Source organism: Carassius carassius, chromosome 27 (assembly GCF_963082965.1).
Source record: "Carassius carassius chromosome 27, fCarCar2.1, whole genome shotgun sequence".
In the NCBI taxonomy this organism is placed as follows: domain Eukaryota; kingdom Metazoa; phylum Chordata; class Actinopteri; order Cypriniformes; family Cyprinidae; genus Carassius; species Carassius carassius.
Genome location: NC_081781.1, coordinates 16,296,996 through 16,315,510, shown reverse-complemented (window position 1 = coordinate 16,315,510; position 18,515 = coordinate 16,296,996). Strand labels below are relative to the sequence as shown.

The following is an 18,515-nucleotide window of genomic DNA, read 5'->3' as shown; positions in this document are numbered from 1 at the left end:
ACAATAGCCGCAATCGCCAACACATATTAGAGAAGCACAGTACAACAATAAAGTGACTAATAAAAAAACTCAACATTGATATATCGGCAGACAAGATTTATAGGCCTTGAACAGTTAAATACATGCACTTGTATGTAAAAATGGCCAGCTTTGCAAGTTTCCTCATAAACACAGTAATTTAGGTCTTAAGTAAAAGCGAACAGCTGGGAAAGAAAACACATATGCTACATTATATTAGATCCGACCAGCTCTTAAAATGACAGCAGTCTAATATTCCCACTGTCTGGCATTCATGTTCATTCATACTTGTTTTCAGTTAGCTTATTTTTTTAATTTAGGCTAGCAACACCATAGCCACGGTTACAGTTACAGCAGATGCACAGAAAGCTTGCAGCTGAGATGGACGGCTCATAGTAAACAATCTCAATATCTTTGTGTAAACCGTTTTCGTTGCCTCTTACGTGCAGATGTAACACACCCATGGCCAGTTGCTATAGTGACTACAGTGAATGGAATAACATTAAACATTCCCGCTCTTGCCAGCCTCACTGCACCCGGCTTCCTTCTAACTGGTTGGGCCTGTTGAGTGACAGTGAGATGGGCCATTGTGTGGCGGCGGTGTGGAATTTTCCAGGCTTATCTCTGGATTACCGCCACACTGAATAGAGCTGCAGCTCCATTTTCCTCTCTCAAAGGTTTCCAGGTAAAGTAAGTGGAGATGGCACCTACGGTCGAAAACAGGGACCATATGGTGCTTGCACAATCTGTATTCTCTTACCATCTGTATATTTTTGGGAGCTGCACTTCCTCTCATCTCTCAGGCAGCATGAGCTCTAAGTGGCCCTTCAGGACACGTTCAAAGATAGCTAGATTGAATGCAGGGCAATTTCTAACTTATTTTATATTTTTTACTTCTATGATGTCCAATGTAGTAGACAAACAGTTTTATACAGTAGTTTATAATGCAGGGCATCATTTATGTTGTCAGAACAACTTCCGTGTGTTTCTGCAAAGCACAGTTTGTGTTGATTGATTTGAGTAAAATAAAGTGAAAATGAAGCTCTACACCTTCAGTCTCTAGAGGTACTTTTTCTTTTCGTAATTTTTTTTTTCTTAAATATTTTGGTGTATTTGTCATTCTTTAATGCCACTCCTTTGAAAAAAAAAAAAAAAACGATTAAGTTTTGAATATTTTATGTTTAGCATACTGGGTGTTTGTTTTGAGTTGCATTTTAAACATTAAATGTTATTGTAATTTCAATAGAACTATAAACAACATTGTAAAGTATAAGCTGCTGCATGAAATAATACTTATTAACTTATTGTAGAAACTACAGATTTATTATACAAATTATGAATTATTATTTTGATGGCAGATATACAATAAATGTGCAGTGCTTGTGTTTTCTTTTGTAACACTGGTACAATTTGTGTTTTCAAATCCAAAACACATAATTAAAGATTCTTTATAAGTTTCTCATCTTAAAACTGAGAAGGACACAAGACATTACCTCATTTGAGCTCTAATACTTTCTTTAGTAAATCTTTAATTTTCATAATCGCATTTTTAGTTGAAGTTCAAACCAAGTAATCACTTTTTTATAAAGTGGTAAGCATTTATGCACTCTCATCCTCGCCTCCTGAAGTGATGAGACTGGTCTTACCTGCTGTACAGTGAAGCCAAAGTGAAACTACTAAAACCGTTTTAGTGTAAACAGATATATTTAGACTTCACCATGCAGTGACACCTACCATCATGATTGCCTTTTGATAATGTCCACAAAGCTATGCTAACCTTTATGACTACATCTCTACCTGAATTTGGGACACATCACAGTTTTTTTAGTCAAGGTTCTCTGAAATCTTAGTCTTGATGGAAAATTATCATGCTTCATGTCAAGTTTAAGTATTAAAGTATGCTAAAATATAAAAATGTGCACGTAAAACAATATCAGTAGAGCAACACATAACTCAAAACTTAGTCTAAGCAAACATCCATTGGACTCGTTGCTGTACATTCGACATTATGAACTTATCACACATCTTTTCTTGTTTTTACAGCCAAATTTCTTCAGACATTTACATGGTTCTTTCTTAATGATGTTTTGATTATTCATATCTGATATTTTCCCCCATACACATATTTGACACTTTCTAAACACCATCTGACAGCAACTTGGGGGAAGCTCAGTCTCCAACTTCAAAACGAATTGTCAGAACTGGCAAATGTTAGTCTTAATATAATGTTTGCCAAGCAATAAGACATCAACATTGTGACTTGAGTTCAAGTCAGGAGTCTCAAGTCCACATCTCTGATTTTCACCGATAAGCATTTCGTTGAGCAAATCTAGGTCAAATGTGTTTTGAACAGTTCTGGGCTGCTTTAAAAACTTTCAAATAAAAGTTACAATTTGGTTGAATAGAGATAAACTAGGACACTTAAGCTTTATTGAGAGTTATGTATACATTACTTGCATCAATTTCATGACTAAGGCTTCAACCCATTTGTCCATGCAGTAAAAGTCTATGGGGTCCAACAGTGGACTTTCATTCTATTGACAAAAAATATGGGAACAAAAATAATGCTGTTTTCCACAGAAGAAAAAAGTTCTATAAGTTTGGATCCACATGACACTATCATTCTGTTCAGTACTTTTATGCTCATGGAGTCTGCATTAAATTGTTCAAAAATAATAGAATACAAAAATACTGCAAAAGAAGAAATATTGTTAAAATTTAAAATAACTGTTTAATATTTTATCACATTTTCAAATGTAATTTATTTCTGTGATGGCACAGCTAAAATTTCAGCATAATTACTCCACACTTCAGTGACACGTGATCATTCAAAAAATCATTCAAAATGCTGATTTGCTGCTCAGAAAACACTTATTATTTATTATTATCAGTGTTGAAAACAGTTGTGCTGCTTAATATTGTTTTGGAAATAGAAAGTTGATGATGAATTTAAAATAGACTTAATTTTCTAACATTAGTATGGGTCATTGACATTGCCATTTGTATCATTTAAAAACAATGGCGATGATAAATTATCAGGAGATGTCCCACTTTTCCTGTATTAGTTTAGCAAAGTGTACTTCGTGTGGCAAACACTGCTGAAATGTTAAAATGTTTTCCTTTTTTGAGTCCTACTCCAAATATTGGTTCTTAATATATGCCAGTGCCATGAATTGATACCTCTCTATAAGATATACTCTTCTATTTAACAATCCTTAGCAAACTTTACATTTGATAATAAACATCAATGCTAATTCAGCCCACATTGAGCCTATGTGTATATTAGGCCCCCGATATTTTTAAAAACACAGCTTTTTCTACACGGTTTGGCAGTTCGTCCACACGTAAATGCAGCACCAGGTCACTGAAACCAAACAGTTTTGAAAACGCCTGCCAGGGTGAAGATTTTCAAAAACTCTGGTTGCAGGGTTGTAGACAGCGAAACCGCCGTTTTTGGCTTGTGACATCGGAGCCAGCGCTGTTATCTCCACCTACTAGAAACTACAGACTTCTGATTGGCCAACATTGCTTTAACGGTTGAAATTATATCACCACCTGTTGGTTTGGCATGCTCTTGACAGTGCATCATAGCATGTGTTTGTTTTTTTTTAGTGTGGAGATTTTTTTTTTAAACGGAAGGAAAAACTCTGTTTATAAAAAAAACCCGTGCACATGTGTAGTGATCAATACTGTCCTCTGAAACATCTTTATTGCATTGTTGTGGTCATAGGGTTGGTGTGTTTACCTTACAGGAGTCAGAAAGATTAGCAGGCTAGTGACAAAAACAGTCACTCTCACAACACAAACACTATTAAAGTTAATGATCAGCCATCCACATCCTCTATGTGCACGTGTTGGAGAGAGAATGGAGAAATGTTAATACACAAACACCGCATTGTTTTTGGAGTATAAATGTAGGTCGTCATATTTTTCTGCTTCTAATTGTTTCAATGAGCTCCGTTTAAGTATACAGAAATGATCCGCATTTTCAAAACTAGTCGTTCGTAAAGCAGTCAAGAGGATGTTAGATTGTGTGAGAATGAAAATGCTGCAATATGAGTGTGCAGTGACTAATAGACTTGTTTGTGTCTTCAAAACAATTAGAGCACTCCTCTCACTTTAATGTGTGTGTGCTGTCACTGTGCAGAGGGTCTTTTAGACTGAACAACTTTAAGCTTAAAGACAGGTGTGGAATGAGGTCATTCAGAGTCGTGAGCTGATACTCATGCTCTTATCCTGGCAGCGAGTCATGGTAGTGGCAGATGCGGTGATGCATTTGGAGGCGAATGATGTTGAAAGTTGAGTGTGAGGCTTAATATGCAACTGAAGCATTCATTTGCATTTCGTACATAACGTGATGGGATTCTGGCTCCAAGGCTGGAAAATGTACTAAATGCATGCTATGTTCAACGAATGTGTGTAATCCTTTCTTGTTTGTGACGAATGAATTGATATCTTATATGCTAGTGTACTTCATGTTTATGCATGTAATAATATATGTCTGCTAACAATATGCACTAAAAATATTGATGACCCATCTCGCACTAATGGGCATGTCCAGTTTTTTGTCCAATAAAAATCTCACTAGAATAAATGTCTATGCTTATTGCAATAGCAAGTAGCAAAGGCTTAATAAAATTTATCATATATGTATTTTATATAGACTAAATTGATGACAGACAATTATAACAAAAGATACAAAAGATTTCTATTTCAAATAAACGATTTCGTCGAAGAATGCACATTTTTTTTTTAAATGTCTCAAGGTTTCCACAAAAATATTAGGCAGCTCCACTTTTCAACTTTTGAATATTGATAATAATAAATGTTTCTTGAGCAGTAAATTAGCGTCACTGAAGACTGGAGCTATGATGCTGTGATTGCCATCACAGGAATAAATTACCTGTTAAAATGTGATAAAAACAGAAATCGGTTGTTTTCAATTATACAGATTTTTTCAAATATTTAAAATATTTTGTTTTTGGTTTATTTTTGAGCAAAAGTGTAAACTTAGGACTATTGGCTTATGTTTTTTTGTTTTCAAGGACAAACTGAAATTGACACCTTTTCTCTTAATTGTCCCCTAATTAAATTATGTTAGGCAGTCTTACCTCCTCTTATTGTACGCACCCTCCGTTTCGAGCAGATGGCTTTGATTTTCACAGCGCAGATATAAATATCTTTTTGTTTGGCAGCCAAATCAGTTGACGTCAATGTCTTTTTTTTTAATGTCTTTTACTCCGTAATAGATGTTAGACATTATTATTATTTTTTCCCTTTATTTTCTTTTTCTATTTCAAGTATCACTTCATATTTTAATAAAAAATGCAGTTTTCACATACAGCAATAAAATTGACCATATAATATGGCGTTATTATGGCCTTATGCAAACACAGTCTCACACCCAAAACCCTTGATGCAAATGGACTGAGGAAAACTCTGAATTGTTTATGTAAAATTGTGGTAATGGACACCCAGTGGCAGAGCAAAATGCACACTGTTTTATTTACCCAGCCTGTTGTTTGCACTCTGTAATCTCGCAACTTTGCAAATACACATTCATACGGTTGACTTGCATCTTGTCTCGCAAACATAAAAATACTCATTCGATCGTGTGCATGCATCAGTCTACTTGCATGCACCAAATAAAAGGTCATTGTGATCTCTGCGGTTCCAGGGACAGATGCACATTTTGTACACCCTGTGCAAAAGACCAATTATCTCAGGGCTAAAAAAGACTAAAATTGTTGTGTCGTGTTGAGATGACCTTAAAGAGCTCATCTTGAAATTAAAGCTGCCATTTACTCAACCCCTTGTCATTTTAAACCCATACTACTTTGGAGTAAAGAAGCTGCTATGACATTAGTCATGAAATCTAACCCCAGTCACGACCGTTACCAACTGACTTCCGTTCCCTTGCCATGACCAGCTGGTCTCGTTTTCTGTCTTGTGCTCTCAAAGCAGCTGAGTCAGAGAACACTGGGAATCTAAATATATTCTGGAACACACAGCGCCCCTACAGGCCTTTATATCCACCTTCACCGCTGACCCTACTGCCGGCTTAATCAATGAATTATTGCATGACCTGATAATGTTTAAATATTATGGGGTGTCCAAAGAAAAGGCTTGCACATTTTCTTTTTATAATTCCTCATTTACTCACCCTCATGTGGTTCCAAACCTGTGTCATTGTATTTATTTTTTCCTGTGAAACTGGAAAAATGTTGGAGATTGTTTGAGTTGCCCTTTTCCATGCAATTACAATGAATGGGAGCAGAAAGGATCAGAAAGGTTTATGTGTCAACAATATTTGATTCAGGAATTATTTGTTCTTTTGAGTTGGAGCTTAGCAGCTATAAAGAAGGTAAATTGTGTTATCAGTTACTCACGCTCTTGTCATTCCACACACAAGACTTTTGTTAATCTTCGAAACGCAATGAAACCTAACAGATTTTTGTTTCTCCACTGAAACTTCATTCCAACAGCTTCTAAAGGTATATATGTGAATAAATGTTTATGAATGAAAGCCTAGATAAAATCTGTTCATATATTAAGTCATAGAATCGTGGAATCATCATATAAAGTCACTGTTGTGATTACAAACACTGGAACACTTGAGGACTGAAACTGTCCTTAATTGGCAACCCACACAGATGAGCAGAGCTCGCATTGGTCAAACTGGTCTAACCTCTTTTACTTTGGCTGTCTTTTCAGGGATGACAGCAGTATCTTTGATGGGTTGATGGAAGAAGATGAGAAGGACAAAGCAAAAAGGTAATTACACAAGCAGAACATTATGATCATTATTATGATTCCTCAACGGAATTTCATTTCTTTTACCTTGAGTCGAACTCCTGTTATGAGCCAACCCTTTATTCCATATCTCATGCAAGAGTGGTTTAAACATGATTTATTACACCAGAGGATTGTATAGACAAGTCCTTTTTCATGGTAGTATAACCAAAGTGGTTTTGCACCAGGAATAGAAACTTAAGTGTGACCTAGTTATGACTGTTTAAACCTGAGTGCACAGCTTAACCTTCACTTTCTGTATACAGTCACAGAACCGTGAAATGGTTTCTCTCAGCATTTTTCTCAGATAAGATAGCGTCCCTTTGTCATTTTGAGGAGTAAATTGTAGAATTTAAGATAATTAAAAGATAGTTACATGACGTGTTTCTTAGTGCTTAATTGTGACTTCGAAAACTTCTGAAATTGCTATTAAATTATCTTATTACTCTATTATCTGGAAGTCAGCACTTGATTTCCAGTTGAATTTTGCACCTCTTGTTTTTCCACCTACAGAGTTTCTAGGAACAAGTCGGAGAAGAAGAGGCGAGACCAGTTCAATGTGCTCATCAAGGAACTGGGCACCATGCTGCCGGGCAACACCCGCAAGATGGACAAGTCTACCATCCTACAGAAGAGCATCGACTTCCTGCGCAAGCACAAAGGTTACTGCATTGCCATACCTAATAATTGTAACCAAATTTGTAATTTGGTTTCCGAAAATAAAATCAGATTCAGTATTTTCATTGCCTAAAAGGAAAATATTAGATGTTAACTAAATTGTTGCAATAGAATCCTTTTAAATACTACAGAAAATGAAATGATTATAGCGAAATTAGTATTTTATTTTCATATTTTACAGTCAGTTATGGTTTCTGTGACTTAAGTTGATTTCACAAGCCATACTGTTTACTACTAATGAATTCTAGCCAAGAACCGCCCACTCAGACAGGAAGGAGCCGTCTCATGACATATAAAATGGCATGTGAAACCTCCGCCAATTAGATTTTTCTAGGAGTGGATATTCCTGAAATCAATAAGACTATAGTAGACAAAAAGTGGTAGCTCATTCAATTATTAGTACAACAGTCCTTAAAAAAGATGGTACAGAAAACAGCAAAAAAAAAAATTTGGACACGTATCATTTGGCATTATTTTTGTGGATGATGGCTTTTCTAAATGACAGCGATCGAAAAGTTTGGTACAGTGCTAGAAACTTTTAGAAAACTGAATTTAATAGCATCTGAATTTAATAAAAATATTATAAATTGAATCAAATATATTAAAAAGGCAAAAGTGATAATAATATAATAGATAAAATTAAACTTAAGGAACCTGGAATGCAAAATCAATTCAAAACAGAAACAACTGAAATATTCAAAAATATAAAAACCCTGTTTAAGAGGGCTGATATTACAAGTTGCATAATTGTGTTCTATTTTATTTAAAGTAAACATTTATAATTAATCAGGTATTTAGTATATTAACCTGGTGAAATAAAGCTTTGTTTTAGTTCTTTGTCAAGTATTTGTATCGTCTTTCCATCAGAAATTGCTGCACAGTCCGAGTCGAGTGAAATCCGTCAGGACTGGAAGCCTCCTTTCCTCAGCAATGAGGAGTTCACACAGCTGATGCTGGAGGTGAGGACTTACTCATACACACACATTCGCCTAAACACTCTACTTATGTGTATTTATTCAGTAAACACTAAAAGTGCAGAATTATTGATATTGTTTTGAATTACTGATTTTTTTTTAGGCTCTAGATGGCTTCTTTTTGGCCATCATGACAGACGGAAACATAATCTACGTCTCAGAAAGTGTTACATCTTTATTAGAACATCTGCCTGTGAGTATTAAACACACTGCATTTATTACAGTAAAATTAAAGTCAAATATTATTACAATTTAAAACAACACTTTCTGTTCTAGATATACAGTATTTTAAAATGTGTTTATCCTTGAGATGGCAAAGCTGACTTTTTAGCAGCTATTACTCCAAATCATTCTAATATGCAGATTTGGTACTTGTGATTTTTTTTAATTATTATCAATGCTGAAAAAGGTGAAACATTATTATTATTATTATTAACTTTCATTATGTTTTGTAACATTATGAATGCTTTTCTATCACTCTTGACTAGGGGTGTAACGGTACGCAAAAATCACGGTTCGGTACGTACCTCGGTTTTAAAGTCACGGTTCGGTTCATTTTCGGTACAGTAAGGGAAAGAAATGCAAACATTAAACTGCAAGTTGTTTATTACTATAAACATTTTTTTAACAATTTGTTTACACTTTTTTAAAAATATTTTTGAATAAAATATATATAAAATAAAAAAAGAATAAGAAATAAAATACTGCTGCAAAGTTATAAATACTCTGTCTCAAACCAATATCATATACCGTATTTTTCGGACTATAAGTGAGTATAAGTCGCATCATTCCAAAAATACGTCATGATGAGGAAAAAAACATATATAAGTGGCACTGGACTATAAGTTGCATTTATTTAGAACCAAGAACCAAGAGAAAACATTACCGTCTACAGCCGCAAGAGGGCGCTATATGTTTTCAGTGTAGACTACAGGAGCAGTGAGCAGCATAAGAGCGCCCTCTCGTGGCTGGAGACGGTAATGTTTTCTCTTGGTTCATTTCTCTCGGTTCATGTCAAATTAATTTTGATAAATAAGTCGCACCTGACTGTAAGTCGCAGGACCAGCCAAACTATGAAAAAAAGTGTGACTTATAGTCCGGAAAATACAGTAATAAAATATAATGAAAAATATAAATAAATAACTATGATTACAGTGCAGCATTACCAATTCCAGCTTGTAGGCCTGCTCATATTTGAAAAATATATATAACTTTTCCAAAGTGTAAAGTGCAGCATCAACAGTTTCAGTTTTTAGACTTGCTCAGATTTCGTTATTGCGTTGGACCGATCGGAATTAAGAGCAAAGGTCTGTTTAAATGCCGACGGGAGCTGCGTTTGAATTACAATCGTTTTTTTCCTAGTTGTAGATCGATGTTCACACTCGCGTGATGCCTTTTGAAAACCTCAGGCCGGTGACACACTGGCATATTGCACCTGTGTCCTTTATCAGTAGGCTTTATATTTATGCTCAACATGAAGTATAGATATTGTTGTCGTGAAGACAAGATCCTGGTCTGTCGGCGCCCTCCCTCTATGTCACCTAGAGTAGCAGCAGCGCGCCATCGCCGCGTCAGGCGCGATTATGGTGTGTAAAGACATAGAAAACGCGAAGCAGCCGTCACGCTACTGACACGCAGCAGAAACGCACGCTCACGCCACGCAGCCAGTGTGTCGCCGACCTTAGAATCAGCTGCAGGGTGGGATTTGCGCTGAACGCGGAGACTTATGCATTAGGCAGAGGTGGAAAGAGTACAAAAATATTCTACTCAAGTAAAAGTACCATTACATTAATGAAATTTTACTTAAGTACAAGTAAAAGTACCAGTCTAAAAATCAACTCAAGTAAAAGTAAAAAGTAGCTCATTTAAAATTTACTCAGAGTAAAAATTACTTAGTTACATTTTAACAGTGGGAGGGAGTCAAAAATGGGACAGGCCAAGGGTGTCAAACTCAGTTCCTGGAGGGCCACAGTCCTGCACAGTTTAGATATAACCCTAATTAAACACACCTGATCCAGCTAATCTAATCATTTAGGTTTATTTGAAAACTACATGATATGTGTGCTGGAGCAGGGTTAAAACTAAACTCTGCAGGGCTACGGCCCTCCAGGAACTGAGTTTGACACCCCTGGGATAGGCCTATTAATCTCAAACTAGTTGTTTTTAATTAAAGGAATCAGTTATTTAGAATAATAAAACATTTGGGCTGTTACCAGGCAAATCAGTGTCAACAAACTCATCTTTTAATGCAGAGGAAATGCAGAAGATTCATTGGAAGTGGCATTTAGATGTATTACACTGTTTAGTGCAGGACAAGAATGCATTTAACCTGCAGTTACAAATGCATGAATAATGTTTTGATATACAAGACATAAAATGTTGAATACTCATTTGAAATGATAAGAAATTAATTATTTTAAAAATAATCAAAAGATACTTTAAATGTGAAATAAAAATGGCCAGTATGTGTCAGCAAGTCACTGTTAATAAGTGAGTCATTGCGATTGAACCGAATCATTTAAACGGTTGATTCATTCAGGAACGAATCACTGTCACGTTGCTCAGAGACGCAAAACTGTGCTTTGGTGGCTGTGTTTGGAATTATTTTCTGTTGTAGAAATAGAGCTAAAAAAGGCAATATAATGTCTAAAACGCAAGTCTCTTAATTAACTTGTTTACTGAACTGTTATATATATGTATGCATGTATATATTCATGATGATTTTTGGTGGAAAAGACGGCCTTTGTGTGATTTTGATTTAATATATGAAATAATATAAATATGTGAATTTTCTGCCCCTATATCTTCAATTTTGTGATCATGCTAAATGCATTTTAGGAGACTGAATCACACAGTGAAAGAACGCACTATAAATGCGCGCGCACATCATTAAAACAAAAAACATAATATTATCGCAGATGATATATATAGCACACTCCTCACCACTGTCTGTTTGGCTAATTTGTGCAAAACCTCTTGCTAAAATGTCAAAGTTTCATTTTAACCACCAATGCAACGATGCAATTATTTAGCTTACCTCTACATTCTTGCGAAGGGTTGATGTCTTGTCGAGATTTTATAAGCTGCTAGTTTGGTCTTCCTAGGCAAGTACAGCTTACACTGCATAATAGAGCATACATATGGCCAGGGGTTCACTTCATTTCCTTCGAGTTCAACTTCAGAATATGACGGGGTTTCGTTTTCAGCGGTGTCTGCACCACTAACGCCTGTTTTGACCGTCTGCATCTTTCTTCTTGTGATTTTAGCGCCAGTTTGCTCTCCTGCCCATTATTTACTGACGTAGTTTCCAGGGAGCTTTTTTTTTTTTTTTTTTTTTTTTTTTTTTACTCAGTAATTTATGTGTTTTAAAATGTAGCGAAGTACAATACTTTAAACAAAATATACTTAAGTAAAAGTAAAATTACAGATTTAAAAAATTACTTTAAAAAGTATTAGTACACAAAAAAGCTACTCAATTACAGTAACGCGAGTAAATGTAATTCGTTACTTTCCACCTCTGGCATTAGGTCATTCGTTACACACGTGCACCGTACCGAAAGCCCCGTACCGAAACGGTCCGGTACGAATACACGTACCGTTACACTCCTACTCTTGACTAATTTAATGTGTTGTTGATTTATAAAAATTGATTTCATAAAAAAATAAAAAAATTCATACTAACTCAAACCTTTTGATGGTTGTGTTACTTTTTAGAAAAATAGCGTGACAGAAACTTCCTCAGAATAACTTAATGCCAAATGTTAGGTCTCTAAATTCATCGGTGACTAAAACCATCATTTGATGACATTGCTAAACTACTATTTGTGTACTCCTAACCTCTTAACTTGACCACACTGACAGCAATTTGCAGATACAAAGCAACCAAACATGATTAATTTTCAGACAGAGTGGATTGGGCTTCAGCGACAGCCATATTCAAATGAGCAGTATCACAATTCTGATATGAATACAGTGTTCGATATTGCATCCATGCATTTGTTACAACAACAATTGTTCCTGTGGCTCAGTGGTAGATCATTGCGTTAGCAACACAAAAGGTCATGGGTTTGATTCCCAGGGAACACACATACTGGTAAAAAAAAAATATATAGCCTGAATGCACTGTAAGTCGCTTTGGATAAAAGCATCTTCTAAATGCATAAATGTAAATGTAACAACTCTGCAGCTATTCATGTGAACAGTTTTACTGCGTAAATATGAGAGATACTGATATCAGAGTGTCTGGTGTTGTGTTTTCAGTCTGATCTTGTGGATCAGAATCTGTTAAATTTCCTTCCACTGGGGGAGCACTCAGAGGTGTATAAAGCTCTATCCACACACATACTGGAGGGAGAGACCCTCACCCCAGACTACCTAAAAAGTAAGGACCCCTCTCAAACATGCTGTTTTTACATGTTTATCATCTCATCATGACCAAACAATTCTTCTAGTCTGTCTCTCTTTGTTATTGTCTCATTTCTTTGAGCACAGATCACTAGACAAGAGCTCATTAATGCTGTTTTCTTGTTTTTGTTTTGTTTTGTTTGCTTCCCTGCAGCAAAGAACCAGTTAGAGTTCTGTTGCCACATGCTCCGGGGCACGATCGACCCGAAAGAGCCGCCCGTTTATGAGTATGTCAAGTTCATCGGAAACTTTAAGTCCCTCAACACTGGTGAGTGCCAGAGCGAGTGCCTGCAGCATCAGCCGAGTCTTTCATATGGATCCGTTTATTGAATTACCCAGCCAAGTGCTTGATTGCTTGTGCTTCTTATGAGGGTAGATGGAGCAAGGATCATTATTTGAATAGAAAGTGTTGCGAAAAGCCAGTGTGCCAAAGAAACAGGCTTCTGACCCAGATTTTGAGATGGAAAGTTGACCGTTTGACAGCCATCAGTAAATATAACTGTAAAAATAATGAATGCCTTAGTTTGCACATATAGATAGTCCCACTTCAAACTCACACCATTGTGGGAGCCAGTGTTGGTTGGAATGATTTTTGGATTTTTTTTAAATGTTTTATTTATTTTAGTTTTTTCAGAGAGTCTCTGTGGTTATCAGGGCCATCAACCTACAAATAGACTTAATTATACAGTAGTTGATGAGGGAGTATTTAAACCTTTTAAATAATATAGAATATGATATACAATAAATACAGGAATGTTTTAATGCTGTCAGCGAATTTATCATCAACATTAAAGATTAGATTAGATGTAATGAAAAAGTCACCGTGATGATAATTAAACCATTTTAATTAAAATAGATAATGCATAAGGATTCTCATTTTATTCTATTTCAGGATTTCAGATTAATAAACATAATTTGTATGCATGAAAAGTTAACTAATAATTGTTTAATTGTGGAAAAGTTCAGTTTGTCATAGTTTGATTCATTTTCATTATTTTTTAATATTATTTATGTAGATTATTTATGATCCTTCTAATTCGCTGATTTGATGCTCAGGATGCTTAATACATTTATTATTATTATCAGTAATATTTTTTGCACTTTTGTTTTTATTTAGATAACATATATATATATATATATATATATATATATATATATATATATATATATATATATATATATATATATATATATATATATATAGAAATGTGTTTATATTGACTTTTGACCAGTTTAAAGGTATATAAAAAGACAAATAACAGACCCTATTTTTTTAAGGTAATTTAACTTGTTACAGGTATGGCTTTAAAGTAATTTTTCTTAGTAATAATAAAAATAACAATTTTCATATTTAATTTTCAATTATTATTATTATTAATATTAGTGAGTGTAAAATGGACCTAATTTAATAAATCAATCAGTATGACATTAAACAAGACTGAATGTGAAAATAAAATCAACATCTAACATTTTTGTCAAAAGACAAACAACACTGCATAAATGTACTGTTTTCCATACAAGAAGAGTTTATTGTACCTGGATTAATATTTAGTATTGGACGTGTCCTCGCAGGTGCTGCCCCCTAGTGGTATGCTAAAGAAAAAAAAGCTTATTGATTTCTCTCAAAACACTTCCATTCATGAAGATTTGCTGGTCTTTTTCTCTGTAGTGCCTAACTCGACACGTAACGGCTTTGAGGGAGTGATCCAGCGATCGCTGAGGCCCATGTTCGAAGACCGAGTGTGTTTCATAGCAACTGTGAGGTTAGCCAAGCCTCAGTTTATCAAGGTAGGTTGAGCCAAAGCCGACTTGGCACCTTCTTATTGGTCCTGTGATTTCTAATATTTGCCTGACAGACAGTGAAAACCCCAGTGAGATCTGTTGTGTACATATTCATCATGACACGGGGTGAATGTATGTGTGTGGGCGTGATGATAGACACTGTACATGTTTGTACAAGAATTGGCTTTGTTTTTGAAGACACTGATAAATGACCAGCATGCAAAACACTCAGTGTGAGAAGTAGGTCACTTGGTTTCTGTTCTGGTTTTTGTCTGCTAGATGTTCTTATAAGGACGAACGCTCTTGTTTATAACCTCCGTTCCACAGGAAATGTGTACTGTGGAGGAGCCCAATGAGGAATTCACCTCCAGACACAGTTTAGAGTGGAAATTCCTCTTCTTGGACCACAGGTACAAACTTCATCTGTTCTCACGGTTGTTTTCGTGAGCTCATCGTCAAGCACACACATCACCTTCCCTCTCCAAGAAAACGAAAGAGTACCTCTGCGAGTTAGTTTGACTTAGGCCCGGATATTTTCTGTCTCAGGAGATCGGATCACTAAAGGTCAGACAAGATTTTACTTTGGATAGATTGTGTCACACGCGAGCTCGTGGGATTGGATTTCAAGGAGAGGATCTCTGATTTCATGGCTGTATATCTACTGATACATCACTATGTCAGTATGTACTACTAAGACAGAAAGAAACATGGAAAGCAGGAAAGATAGAAAAGGAACGGAAGAATAAAACAAGCAGCAGAAGTAGAAAATAATGAAAAAAATAGATCTAAGGAAGGAAAAGAAAAGAGAAAGGAACAAATCAGTTTTTGTTAAAAACAATTGTGCTTAAACGTATTGAATTGTGTTCTTAAAATGATAAACTTTTTTTTTAAGTGTACTTGCAGAATATTAGTGAAATTAAAGACCGCTTAAGTGCACATAAAGTGTGTACTTTGTAATATTGTCAAATCAAAAGCTTTCAAATATATCACAAATCATCATGATTTAATAATCTTTTGCGATTCACACTTATGTTGATATGATTTTAACTATAATGTTACTTGATATTACATTACAAGTGAATATGTTACGTTTTTTCAACTAAATTGCAGCATTTCATTGCATTTGTGTAAATACAAATATAATTAATAAAGATGATTCATATTATTTAATACATGACATACATGTATCAACAGAAATAACATTAAAATGTGTTTTAGTTTACCATAAATGCCTGTCAGTCCATTCAGCAGGACAGTTTTAACTGGAAGTATGTGAAAGATGTTACTTTCTCAGCTAGGTTGCCCTAAAAATGACTTAAAATGATGTAAAAGAAGACAAAACAAAACAACTAAAAACACAGTTCAATTCAATTCAATTCAATTCAAGTTTATTTGTATAGCGCTTTTTACAATACAAATCGTTACAAAGCAACTTTACAGAAAATTATGTTTCTACAATATTTAGTAGTAGCTAGTAGTTTGTGCACGTTTGACAGGATTTTAGAAAAATAAAAATAATAATAATAATACAAGACGTAGTCAGCTAGATGATGAACTATCAATATTATTAATTAATAGTAATTATATGATGCAGTCACACATGTAGCAATAATTGTTAGTTCTGTTTGTTGATTCAAGGTTAGGATCATCTGGGGTCCTCTGAGGGTCAGCATCATCTCTTCTCAGGTGTTCTGGATCCAGACTGGAGCTTGTGTAAATCCTAGTTACCACGGGATGTAAATCCCGTGGCAAAACATAGAAACAAGATAGAGACATCATTAGCATAGCTGCTGATCCAACAAAGTAAAATTAGTTTAACCCAAGCTAAAGAATAAAAATGCAGATGCAACTACACTCACAATTTAAGAGATACATTATTCGAATGCTTGGCGAAAGAGATGTGTTTTTAATCTAGATTTAAACAGAGAGAGTGTGTCTGAACCCCGAACATTATCAGGAAGGCTATTCCAGAGTTTGGGAGCCAAATGTGAAAAAGCTCTACCTCCTTTAGTGGACTTTGCTATCCTAGGAACTACCAAAAGTCCAGCGTTTTGTGACCTTAGGGTGCGTGATGGGTTGTAGCGTGGTAGAAGGCTAGTTAGGTACGCAGGAGCTAAACCATTTAGGGCCTTATAGGTAAGTAATGATAATTTGTAACAGATACGGAACTTAATAGGTAGCCAGTGCAGAGACTGTAAAATTGGGGTAATATGATCATATTTTCTTGACCTGGTAAGGACTCTAGCTGCTGCATTTTGGACTACCTGTAGCTTGTTTATTGACGAAGCAGGACAACCACCTAGAAGTGCATTACAATAGTCCAGTCTAGAGGTCATGAATGCATGAACTAGCTTTTCTGCATCAGAAACAGATAACATGTTTCGTAGCTTGGCAATGTTTCTAAGATGGAAGAATGCAGTTTTTGTAACATTGGAAATATGATTTTCAAAAGACAAATTGCTGTCTAATATAACACCCAGATTTCTGACTGTAGAGGAAGTAACAGTACATCCGTCTAGTTGCAGATTGTAATCTACAAGATTCTGTGTACTGTTTTTTGGTCCAATAATTAATATCTCTGTCTTATCCGAATTTAATTGGAGAAAATTATTTGTCATCCAATCTTTTACATTTTTAACACACTCTGTTAGCTTAGATAATTGGGAAGTTTCATCTGGTCTCGTTGAAATATATAGCTGAGTATCATCAGCATAACAGTGGAAGCTTATTCCGTATTTTCTAATAATATTACCAAGGGGCAACATGTATATTGAAAATAGAAGGGGACCTAGGACGGATCCTTGTGGCACTCCATATTTTACTGATGATAAATGAGATGACTCTCCATTTAAGTAAACAAAATGGTAGCGATCGGACAGGTAGGATCTAAACCATCTTAGAGCCTGCCCTTGAATACCTGTATAGTTTTGTAATCGATCTATGAGTATGTCATGATCTATGGTGTCGAACGCAGCACTAAGATCAAGTAAGACTAGAAATGAGATGCAGTCTTGATCTGACGCAAGAAGCAGGTCATTTGTAATTTTAACAAGTGCAGTTTCTGTGCTATGGTGGGGCCTAAAACCTGACTGAAATTCTTCATACAGATCATTTTTATGCAGGAAGGTGCTCAATTGAGCAGACACAACTTTTTCTAAAATTTTAGACATAAATGGAAGATTTGAAATAGGCCTATAATTTGCCAGTACACTAGGATCTAGTTTTGGTTTCTTAATAAGAGGCTTGATAACCGCCAGCTTGAATGGTTTTGGGACGTGACCTAAAGATAACGACGAGTTAATGATATTGAGAAGCGGTTCTTTGGCTACAGGTAACAGCTCTTTTAGTAATTTAGTGGGTACAGGATCTAATAAACATGTTGTTGGTTTAGATACAGTGATAAGTTTATTTAGCTCTTCCTGTCCTATATTTGTAAAGCACTGCAGTTTATCTTTGGGTGCGATGGATGAAACTGAAGTGTTAGACGCTGTAGAATCTACATTCGCTATTGTATTTCTAATGTTATCTATTTTATCAGTGAAGAAATTCATAAAGTCATTACTATTTAACGTTGGTGGAATATTTGAATCAGGTGGCGTCTGGTAATTTGTTAATTTAGCCACTGTGCTAAATAAAAACCTTTGATTGTTTTGGTTATTTTCAATGAGTTTGTGGATATGCTCTGCCCTAGCAGTTTTTAGAGCCTGTCTATAGCTGGACATACTGTTTTTCCATGCAATTTTAAAAACTTCCAAGTTAGTTTTTCTCCATTTGCGTTCAAGACTACGAGTTACTTTCTTGAGAGAGTGAGTATTACTGTTATACCATGGCACAGTACGTTTTTCTCTAACCTTTTTCAATTTGATG

At 35.3% G+C, this 18,515-nt stretch overlaps 1 protein-coding gene across 4 annotated transcripts in view; it reads left to right on the top strand.

Annotated features, from left to right (window-relative positions):
* The window catches only part of clocka (clock circadian regulator a), a 61,014-nt gene that overhangs the window by 26,127 nt on the left and 16,372 nt on the right, over positions 1–18,515 (top strand). For all 4 annotated transcript variants that reach the window (XM_059512968.1, XM_059512969.1, XM_059512966.1 and 1 more), the window contains exons 6-13: positions 6,733–6,792; positions 7,324–7,472; positions 8,356–8,447; positions 8,566–8,655; positions 12,723–12,843; positions 13,021–13,134; positions 14,536–14,654; positions 14,976–15,058. In XM_059512968.1, coding sequence (XP_059368951.1) covers positions 6,733–6,792; positions 7,324–7,472; positions 8,356–8,447; positions 8,566–8,655; positions 12,723–12,843; positions 13,021–13,134; positions 14,536–14,654; positions 14,976–15,058 — 828 coding nt within the window. The remainder of the gene's footprint in view (positions 1–6,732; positions 6,793–7,323; positions 7,473–8,355; positions 8,448–8,565; positions 8,656–12,722; positions 12,844–13,020; positions 13,135–14,535; positions 14,655–14,975; positions 15,059–18,515) is intronic.